The following is a 10,897-nucleotide window of genomic DNA, read 5'->3' as shown; positions in this document are numbered from 1 at the left end:
GCTGTAAATAAAGCTGATTTTATCTCTGCTTTAACTTCCCATTACTCCTTTGATTTTCTTGCACTAACAGAGACCTGGATATTCCCACAGAACACTGCTACACCAGCTGCTTTATCCTCTGCCTATGCTTTCTCTCACTCACCACAAGAAACAGGTAGGGGTGGTGGTACAGTTTTATTGTTTTCAAGGAGATGGTGTTTTACACATCTCCTCTTTTAAATTCCATGCCATTTCAGTTACCTCTCTAATCAACCTTATCATTGTTGTCTACTGCCCTCCTGGTCCCCTAGGAGACATCCTGGAAGAAATGGACACTTACTACTTTCCCTTCCGATAGCACCCCTCTGACAGTGCTTGGCAATTTCAACCTAGCCTCTGACAAGCTTCAGTCTTCTTCCCTCCTGACTCTTCTCGACTCATTCGCCCTGACACTCAACAGCTACCTCCCTACACACAAAGGAGGCAATGTCCTGGACCTGGTTTTCACCCGTCCTTCTCCAGCTACAGACATGACTGCTACCCCACTACACATCTCTGATCATCACCTGGTATCCTTCACCATCACTCTCCCTATCCTACCTAAACCTACCTCTCACCCCCTCGCTCTTACCCGCCGCAACCTTCACTCTGTCTCCCCTTCATCTGTAGCTTCTGGCCCTCTTTCTTCTCTTCCTGATCCTGAGGGTTCTCCTTTTGAAAAAAAAAATGATAGAGACTTAAGCACTTCTGTACGTCGCTCTGGTTAAGGGAGTCTGCCAAATGCTGTAAATGTAAATGATGTAAATGTGTGACCAGGCCCCTCAACCCTCACCCTACACAGGACACCTTGCCTTCTCACTCTCAGTACTAAACCTCACTAATTCTCTTGTTGCTAAATGGCCAAATCCCCACAGAAATACCTTCCAGAAGAGTCTGTGTTCATGGTGGTTCAGTGTTTAAGCTCATAATAACCTAGGATATGCTAAAACTGAAAGCATTTAACTGCATGGTGTATGTGACAAATAAAATTTTAATTTGGAATTTGCTAAGGTCTGAGAAGATGCTGTCTGGGACTATTTCAAATGGTCACTAGACAGAAAGTTGCAATTAAACATGAATGTTAGATCTAGAGGCGTTAAAACATGGTGTCTAACATTAGTATTTTGACATAAATGCAACTGTGTTTTTTATCTGTTGACTGATGTTTTATGTTAAGAAGTGTTAGAAGAAGTGAAAGACAGACAGGTGTCTCACACTTTTAGAAATCCTGTCATTAACATCTAACAATTTTCTTACTTTAGATTTTAATTATCTGACTCTGGATCTCAACACAGCAAATCAAAATCTTATTCTGTCTGAGAACAACAGAATGGTGACACATGGTGACAGAATGGTGACACATTGTCACAACCTGGAATGGAAAGAGACAGACCCGTATGCAGGATAGCTTCAAATGAAGGGGGTTTAATAAATAAAGATGACAAAGACAATAAATGACGATAACTGAAACAATACTAATGACGACATTTAACAATGACTAAACATGACGAGGGGTACACTTAACTAATGATTCCGTGCTGCCATCGGCAACGCGGCTCACTGAAATATAAAAGACAATGATGTCACAATGAGGAGCAGGTGTGGTGACAGGGAGGAGCAGACAAAGGCGGGGCAGACACGTGACAACAACAATAGCACATGGCCAAAAGTCCGGGCTGAATCATGACAGAACACCCCCCCCACACCCCCCCAAGGCGCGGCTCCCGAAGCGCCAAACCCTGTCAGAGTCCAGGGGGGGGGTTGCGAGGCACATGGCGAAGGCAGATGGGGGGAGCAAGGAATATGGTGAAGGCAAATGGGGGAACGAGGAACACGGCGAAGGCCGATGGGAGAATGAGGAACACGGCGAAGGCCGATGGGGGGAGTAAGGCACACGGCGAGGCCGGTGGGGGGAGCAAGGCACACGGCGAGGCCGGTGAGGGGAGCAAGGCACACGGCGAGGTAGGTGGGGGGAGCAAGGCTCACGGCGGCACAGCCAGCGAGGGCCGAGCGACGTCCACAGCCAAGCAGAGGGGCCGAAAGACATCCACAGCCGAGCAGAAGGGCCGAGCGACGTCCTCAGCCGAGCAGAAGGGCCACGCGACTTCCATGGCCGAGCTGAAGGACCGAGTGATAGCCGAACACAACCCCCGACACACCGCAGCCAGACTCACATCCTGATGACCAGAATACAAAGGGTGGGAGGGTGGGAAGGTCCATCGCCCTGGGCCTGCAGCACCCCCCGCGGAAGAAGTGAAGCGACGCCCTCCTCGGACGGAACCGGTACTGGAGCGGCGTCCTTCACCGGAAAAAAGGCGGGGCAATGCTGCAGGGCACCAAAAAAACAAAAAAGGAGCAAAAACTGAATGGTGACATCCTCCTCGACGGAAGTGAGGCAACGTCTGCCTCGGAAGGAACCGAAAACTGGAGCGGTGTCCCTCACCAGAAAAAGGGCGGAGCGATGTCAGCAAAAATAGAAAAAAGGCTCGAAGGACTGGCGGAACAGTCCAGGGGAAGAAGATAAAAAGCCGGTCCGAGCTGAAGCTATCCTGCTGGGTCTGCTGGGTTTTAAGGCGGAATCATTCTGTCACAACCTGGAATGGGAGACAGACCCGTACGCAGGATAGCTTCAAATGAAGGGGGTTTAATAAATAAAGATGACAAAGACAATAAATGACGATAACTGAAACAATACTAATGACGACATTTAACAATGACTAAACATGACGAGGGGTACACGTAACTAATGATTCCGTGCTGCCATCGGCAACGCGGCTCACTTAAATATAAAAGACAATGATGACACAAAGAGGAGCAGGTGTGGTGACAGGGAGGAGCAAACGAAGGTGGGGCAGACACGTGACAACAACAATAGCACATGGCCAAAAGTCCGGGCTGAATCGTGACAGAACCCCCCCAAGGCACGGTTCCCGAAGCGCCAAACCCTGTCAGAGTCCGGGGGGGGGCGAGGCACATGGCGAAGGCAGTTGGGGGGAGCAAGGAACACGGCGAAGGCAAATGGGGGAACGAGGAACACGGCGAAGGCCGATGGGGGAATGAGGAACACGTCCACAGCCAAGCAGAGGCTCCATCCCTCATTCCAACCCCAACCCCCACACCTCTCTCTCTTCCTCATTCTCTCTCGCTTTATCAGAGCGAAACTCCAAGAAAATGGCTGAGGCTGGTATGTCGACAGATCAGGATCGATTCAGCTGTCCAGTGTGTCTGGAACTCCTAAAGGATCCAGTGACTACTCCCTGTGGCCATAATTTCTGTAAGATGTGTATTAATGGCTTCTGGGATAAAGAAGATCAGAAGGGTGTCTACAGCTGTCCTCAGTGTAGAGAGACTTTCACTCCAAGGCCTGTTCTACGCAGGAACAACATGCTGGCTGAAGTGGTGGAGGAGCTGAAGAAGACTGAACTCCAAGCTGCTTTTCCTGCTCACTGTTATGCTAGACCTGATGTGGAGTGTGATTCCTGCACCGGGAGAAAACGCAAAGCTCTCAGGACATGTCTGGAGTGTTTGGTCTCCTATTGTGAAGATCATCTTCAACCTCACTATCAGTCTCCTGCCTTCAAGAAGCACAAGTTAGTTGAAGCCTGTGCAGAGCTCCAGGAGAAAATCTGCTCTGAACATAACAAACTACTGGGGATTTACTGTCGTACTGACCAAAGCTTCATCTGTTACTTGTGTACATTAGAAGAACACAAAGGTCACAATACTGTCTCAACTGAAGCAGAAAGAACTGAAAAACAGGTAGAAACTCTATACCATTATACTTTTCAAGTGCATTTATTCAGATTCTATCTCTAATATAATTTATATTCAGTTGAATTAACTGGCTTTATGACTGAATCCCTTATTATAGATTTTTAAAGTTAAAATCAAGGTTATTTGGCAAGGAAATGTTAAACATGTCAGACAGTATGGTGCACTCTGAACAGCTAACACCTGAATATTCTTATAGCATTTTATATCTAACAAACACATGGCCATGTTTAACCTTTAACAGTGCTGTTAAGTTGTTCAAGTTTATATTATGTTCTGTTTTAATTTGAAATTTCTGGTTAATTTTAGTTCTGGTAGACTGCAAAAAGTTGAGTTGGCTTAAAATAATAAGGCAACCTTCCACAAGCACTTGTGATGTAAATTAACAAAAATGGACTGAAGTCCACCCAAATAAAAAGATTACATTAAAATCAAATTTACTTGTTTTCCTATAAAATAACAAAAAAATTATCAGCTTAATACAGTGTTACTCATTGTGCGGCTCGCGACCCTCCTGCGGCTCGCCAAGCTTTAATATGCGGCTCGCATGGCAGTAAATAATACGATGATATGATCATGTGGTTAAAATTTATTTTTCATTTAAATAACATTAAAAACAATCAGGGAAGCATAGAAAAACGAATGTGCTCTATTACAAATAATAATATATATTTATATATATTATTTGACTCGTCACTGACTGGCGGCCTGCCAGAAGCTAGTTTGTGTTTCATGCTAGCTAACAACTTGTGTTTACTGTACACACGGACTAAAAAATGGATCGATTTCTTATCAAACAATCCCGCGCACAAAATGAACAGCAACAAAGCAATGTGACAGTGACAAAAGAGGTAACTGATGGGGAGCATGCATCATCCCCAACTCGAGAGGAAGACGGAGACGGAGGGTGTGGAGAGTCCGTGCTTGCTAAAAAAAGAAAGGTGCGAGTCATACAAGATGAGCATAGAAAATTTCAAGAAAAGTGGACAGATGAATTTTTGTTTGTCCTTCACGGATCGAACCCTTGACAGGTGCATAATAAAGAATGATTTTTAAGGAATTATTGTATTGCAATATTGTACATTGTATTTAAGCAGATAAGCTATTTAAGACTGAATAACTTGGCATACTTTGCAGTGAAAGTGGCTCTCCTATAGACTTTGTCCTATCAGTGTGGCTCACATGAAAAAAATAGTGAAGACCACTGGCTTAATATAAGTAGGCCAGACTGGTTCATTAATTATTATACTGTATACATAGTCTAATAAAACACAAACCATAAAGGTCAAGCACATTTTTTTAATTCTAACAGTTTGTGTATAATGCAAAACACTGACGATATGCTTAGTGCTGCATTTTACTACTGTGTCCAAAAAAACAAAACAAACACAAGAGAAAACATTGTAAACCTAAAACCCTCCTCAAAATTTACATGAATCATTTTGTACTCTTTTTGGCAGATTAACATTAAAACTACAATTAGAAAAGATGCCTAAATTCTTAGTATTAATCATGCAGCAACTCAGCTTTGCCAGGGCACCTGTGACAGTGATGATGGAAGGCGGTGGGGGGGTGGGGGGATTGCTCTCTGCAGTGAAGATCTCCGGTGGTGACAAAGCATGATCCAGTGGCTGGCAGGGTAGAAACACAGATCTATGTCAATTTACAGCCTGATGAACTTATCTTACCTCCTGAGTGTGCCACACCCCATTACATCTCCTTTTCCAGAGGGTAAATAGTTGCAAATAAAAAATAGTGCTGCTGCTATAATTGGTTATATCTGATACGGTCCAGCTGCATTTAGATTAGCTAAAATATTTATGCTAGCTATCTAGTGACATCAGTGACCAGCCACATCAGCAAGTGCACTGATGGCATGGCATTCCTATCCAAGGCTGTGTATGACAGCAAAGGTGTGTGCCCAGATGTAGGTCATGAAAGGGCATGAAGAAGCTGGGAGCCCTAGTGAAATGAGCCCTGGAGCTTGGAGCGACCCTTCCAGGACCAAAGAGAAGTCTCAGAAGTCACACAGTCAGCAGGAAAGCCACAGCTGCCTGGCACTACACAAAAGACCATGAGAACAAAAAAGTGACTTACTGTACAGCAATGGCTGACTCTTACAACTTAATGTGGAGTGTGAGTCCTCAAAGAGGCATGTCTGCAGGACTTGAACACTGTACTAACAGGGCAATGATCTAGACATCACCGATTGCACCGCATGTGAAAGAACCTCCACTTCAAAGGGTATAGTCTCCACATGGGTGATGCCCTAGCATTCAACATCGCCTCTGGAACCTTGTTTGGGAGACCTGAGTTTAGGAGCCAGACACAGAGGTTCCAAATCTCAAGGCAGGAATGGAGAATTGCCCCCAGTGCCTGGAAGAGGAGGCTCCTACTGACAAAAATCATTCAAGGAGCACCAACCCGAAGAGAAATTAGGCCTGCAAGTCAGATTGCTGGTGGGCCAGCAGGGGCCACCTATAACAGGCAGACTGGGATGTACTGTACCCTGGCAAGGATCCCAATGAACAGCACCATCAGTCAAAAGTACAGATGGAGCCTTGGCTACATCACCATCTACTGCACCATGCCGTCCAGCCATTTCCCGGGCCTCAAGTCCATGCAGGAAGCCTGTTTCACAGTCATGCACCCTGGACTGTAAATCACTCTCAGCAAAGAGAAATCTGGTTTCTGTTCAGGGCAAGATTTGGTATGCCAACCTTAAAAGACAGTAAAAACAAACAGTAGCCCCTGAGGATGAGTTTTGGTAGGAAATGTTTGTGGGGGTGAAAAACCCCTGCTCCTGAGACAAGGTTGAATCTCATGAGCAGTAGACCCAAAGGAATAGCTTCGGCCGCTACATCTATGAGCCGAGCACCTTCTGCACCTGGTCAGCAGAGAGGCATTGGCCTAGTTGTCCTTTACAGAAGAAAGAGAAACAGGTCCATATCGTGGCTGAATCCCAAACTACCCCAATAAGGTGGTTCTTTGAGTACCCTAGGTTAAGCCTGAGGCTCAAATTTAATTTTTGAAGTGCTTTTAACAAAGAACATTGTCTCAAAGCAGCTTCACAGTACATAAATAACATAATACAAGAAAAAATATAATACAAAAATTCAAGATTAATAGACACAATTCAATAAGTAGATGTCTTTATATGGTCTTGCTGAAATGCTCCGCTTTGTCATATGACTTCCTTAGCCAATAGATTCAGACATCACTTCCGCAAAGGGCGTTTATAATAGCATCAGCCATGATGCAGCGTCGAGTTCCCTAAGAGCTATTTCATTATCAATCACACCAATTTCCGATTGAACAAATGCTTAGTATGGTCTAAACAAAGCCCCTTCATATCGGATCCTCATCACGAGTGCTGAAAGTAAACTGGGATTTAAGTTACAAGAGGTTTAACTCTTTTGTTGCAGTTATTTTTGACATGTAAAGCTCTGAGTCAGAAATAATAAAACATTTTACTTGTTCTCAGAATGAGCTAAAGAAGGAGCAGATGAAATCCCAGCAGAGGATCCAGGAAAAGCAAAAGAAGGTGCAGGAGCTGAAACAGACTGTAGACATCATTAAGGTGAGGAGTAAACACAAACACATAATATGAATAATATAGTGTCACAGTAAAAAAAAAGAGCCGATCTATAAATGGAATTTAATCTAATGTGTGTGTTATAACAGAGGCGTTCACAGAAAGCAGCATTTGACAGAGAGGATTTTCAATGAGCTGATCAGCTCTATGGAGAAAAAGCGCTTAGAGGTGATGGAGCTGATCAGAGCTCAGGAGAAATCTGACCTGAGTCGAGCGGAACGACACCTGAATCAACTGGAGCAGGAGATTGCTGATCTTCAGAGAAGAATCACTGAGCTGGAGCAGCTTTCACACACACACGATGACATTCACTTCCTCCAGGTAACACTCACTGTCCGATCTACAGAGGACGCTGTTCCTCACAAAGTTTCCTCCTAAAAGCTCATTACAGCAACAAGAAATGTTCCTGTCTGAGATCACAAGTGTGTCTTTGTTATGATTCAGTCTGAGATTCATTCGTTCCTCTCGTCCACTTTTCTCCTTCTCTATGATGTTTCCTCTCTGTAGAGTTTCCCGTCTCTCTGTGTTTCTCCTGGATGTGACGACTCACCCAGCTTCACTGTCAATCAACATCTCTCATTTGATGGAGTGAGGAAATCTCTCTCAGATCTGAAAAAAACAAGTTGAGCAAATCTGTGAGAAGAAAGTCAAAAACGTCTGTCTAGAAGGTGAACAAGCACATATTTTTTAATCCATTACAGTAAAGAGAGCCATAAAATTCAAATTAAAAGAAAAAGAAGCAAGCATAATTTACATAAAATGAAAAGGTATTTGCACCTTATGTACAGTGATCAATGCCAATTCTATGCTTAATCCTCCACAATTAACAGATAGAAATAAGGCAGCAGTGCTTGTGAGCAGTTTAACTGGAACCAAAGACATCTGAAAATATGACAGTTCTCCAGATCCTCTCCAGAGCCTGTCATCTCCCTGTGCTTGTTTTGCAGATTTCAACATTGATCTTTGGCTGTGTATAGAATATTTGTTATATGTTATCATTTTTATATCTGCTTGTTACATGAACAAAACAATAATTACATACAACTACTGGTTTTCCCTGAATAAACGTCATGCTAATTTTACATATGTGTCCAGCTTCATCAACAAAGAAGTTAAACATGGATATTTACAGTCAAGCCCAAAATTATTCATACCCCTGGCAATTTCTGACTTAAAGTTACTTTTATTCAACAAGCAAATTTTTTCTTGATTAGAAATGACACAGGCGTCTCCCAGAAGATAAAATGACGATGTACAAGAGGCATCATTGTAGAAAAAATTATTACTCATCTTTTACTTAGATTTGAACAAAAAGTGGTACAGTACGTCCAAAATTATTCATACCCTTCTCAATAGTCAATAGAAAAGCCTTTATTGGCTATTACAGCAATCAAACGCTTGCTATAATTTCTGACCAGCTTTTTGCATGTCTCCACTGGTATTTTTGCCCATTCATCTTTAGCGATGAGCTCCAACTCTTTCAGGTTGGAGGGTCTCCTTGCCATCACCCTGATCTTTAGCTCTTTAGTTTAGTTCTCCTTTTTTACGCCAAATGAAAGCTATATCATTGTGGCCAGACAATTAAATTTTTGTTTCATCTGACCATAAAACAGAAGACCAGAGGCCTTCTTCTTTGTCCAGATGAGCATTTGCAAAGGCCAAGTGGGCTTTTGTGTGCCTTATCTGGAGAAGTGATGTCCTCCTTGGTCTGCGCCGTTGAACCCAGCGGTGTGCGGTGTCTGTTGGACTGTCTGCCTTGAGATGTTGCCACCAGCAGAGCCCAGATGCATCAGGTCAGGACCCTTGGAATCCTTGGATTCTTTTTTACATCTCTCACTATCCTCCTGGCCAGCGCAGGTATCACTTTTGGCTTCCGACCATGTCCTCTGAGATTTTTCACAGTGCGGAACGTCTTGAATTTTTTAATAATACTTTGCACTGTAGCCACTGAAACTTCAAAACATTTAGACAAGGTCTTATAGCCCTTTCCTGACTTGTGAGCAGCCACAATGCACAGCCGCCGGTCCTCAGTGAGCTCCTTTGTTTTAGCCATGACTGTCCACAAACCAACAGCAGAGAGCTTCTGTTTTTCACCTGTTGAGTTGGTTAAAACAGCTGTTCCCAATGAATCATGGTAATTAGGATGCTTTGGAACAGCTTGGACTGTTTGGAATGGTATAGATATGAATTTTCCCATAGACTGTGACAGTTTGCAAAGGGTATGAATAATTTTGGACATGCCACTTTTTGTTTAAATGTAAATAAAAGATGAGTAATAATTTTTTCCACAATGATGCCTCTTGTACATCATCTTATTATCTTCTGGGAGACGCCTGTGTCATTTCTAATCAAGAAAAAACTTACTGGTTGAATAAAAGTAACTTTAAGTCAGAATTTACCAGAGGGATGAAATGTTTTCAGGCTTGACTGTATATACACATAGATATTGTTGACATCTCTCTCTGACATCAGTGAGGAATCCAATTTTTCCTATTCATGGTTGAAACTGTTTCCATATCATTTTGTCTGTGTTTCTACAGCTGCAACAATCCAGATGATTTTACCCTCAGAACTAAAGAGCAGAGAAGATTTTTTGCAGTGTAAGTGTAAAACACACACACAAAATATGTGTATTGTTTATCTGAACCATCTTTACCTCCTGAATGATGGTGGGTAATATTTAAAATAAAATATTAAAATTTTTTTAAAAGAGAGCAGCATTAGGAAGACAAACACAGACAGGTGTCTCACACACACTTATTATAAATCCTGTGATTAACATCTAACATGTGGATATTTTATTACTGTAGATTTCCGTTATCTGACTCTGGATCCAAACACAGCACATCGTCAGCTAATTCTGTCTGAGAAGAACAGAGTGGTGACATGGAGTGAGACACGACAGCGATACTCTGATCATCCAGAGAGATTTGACTACTGAACTCAGGTGTTGTGTAAGGAGAGTGTGTGTGGACGCTGTTACTGGGAGGTGGAGAGGAGCGGTGTTCTGTTCATATCAGTCTCATATAAAGAGATCAGCAGAAAAGGAGATGGTCATCAGTGTGGGTTTGGACGCAACAATCAGTCTTGGAGTCTGCGCTGTTCTTCTTCCTCTGTCTTTTTCATGCACAACAACATTGAGACTGACCTCCAAGGTCCAGTGACCTCCAGAATAGGAGTGTATGTGGATCACAGTGCAGGAACTCTGTCCTTCTACAACGTCTCTGACACCATGAGGCTCCTCCACAGAGTCCACACCACATTCACTCAGCCGCTATACGCTGGCTTCTATTTATTTAGTTTTAATTCACCTACAAGGTTATGTGATCCAAAATAAATATGATAATAAAAAAGTGTGTATCAGATTTAATATTGTTCTGAAATATTATTGCTATTATTATATAGATTTTTAATAAAATATATCCCTTACTTGTGGACCATGGCTTTTCCTGGAGGATACAATTGGGAAAATCTTACAGGTTTTAGAGGATATTTGGAGTTAATCATGGTCAC

General features: G+C 42.9%; 1 protein-coding gene across 2 annotated transcripts; it reads left to right on the top strand.

Annotated features, from left to right (window-relative positions):
• Window positions 1-564: 564 nt before the first annotated feature.
• On the top strand, window positions 565-10,897 carry LOC132857810 (E3 ubiquitin/ISG15 ligase TRIM25-like). Of its 2 annotated transcripts, XM_060887874.1 has the most exons (8): window positions 565-1,924; window positions 1,985-2,052; window positions 3,105-3,777; window positions 7,274-7,376; window positions 7,476-7,705; window positions 7,892-8,052; window positions 9,925-9,984; window positions 10,195-10,897. In XM_060887874.1, exons 1-6 carry the CDS (start codon window positions 1,895-1,897, stop codon window positions 8,009-8,011), a joined length of 1,224 nt encoding a protein of 407 aa, XP_060743857.1. In that variant the 5' UTR covers window positions 565-1,894; the 3' UTR covers window positions 8,012-8,052; window positions 9,925-9,984; window positions 10,195-10,897. The 2 variants fall into 2 exon arrangements, with proteins under 2 accessions (XP_060743857.1, XP_060743856.1); XM_060887873.1 differs by lacking the exons at window positions 565-1,924; window positions 1,985-2,052 and having other exon boundaries at window positions 2,246-3,777; window positions 7,274-7,369; window positions 7,474-7,705.

Source organism: Tachysurus vachellii, chromosome 15, assembly GCF_030014155.1.
Source record: "Tachysurus vachellii isolate PV-2020 chromosome 15, HZAU_Pvac_v1, whole genome shotgun sequence".
NCBI lineage: Eukaryota > Metazoa > Chordata > Actinopteri > Siluriformes > Bagridae > Tachysurus > Tachysurus vachellii.
Note: the sequence above shows the minus strand (reverse complement) of the source record. Positions and strands in the feature narration are given on the sequence as shown.

Excerpts from the sequence above, each read along its gene's own strand:
- LOC132857810 (XM_060887874.1), top strand. The coding sequence starts at position 1,895 with ATGGGGGGAGTAAGGCACACGGCGAGGCCG. Across the intron at positions 2,053-3,104 it reads CGTCCACAGCCAAGCAGAGG|CTCCATCCCTCATTCCAACC; the intron begins GGCCGAAAGACA and ends GCCAAGCAGAGG. Across the intron at positions 3,778-7,273 it reads CAGAAAGAACTGAAAAACAG|AATGAGCTAAAGAAGGAGCA; the intron begins GTAGAAACTCTA and ends ACTTGTTCTCAG.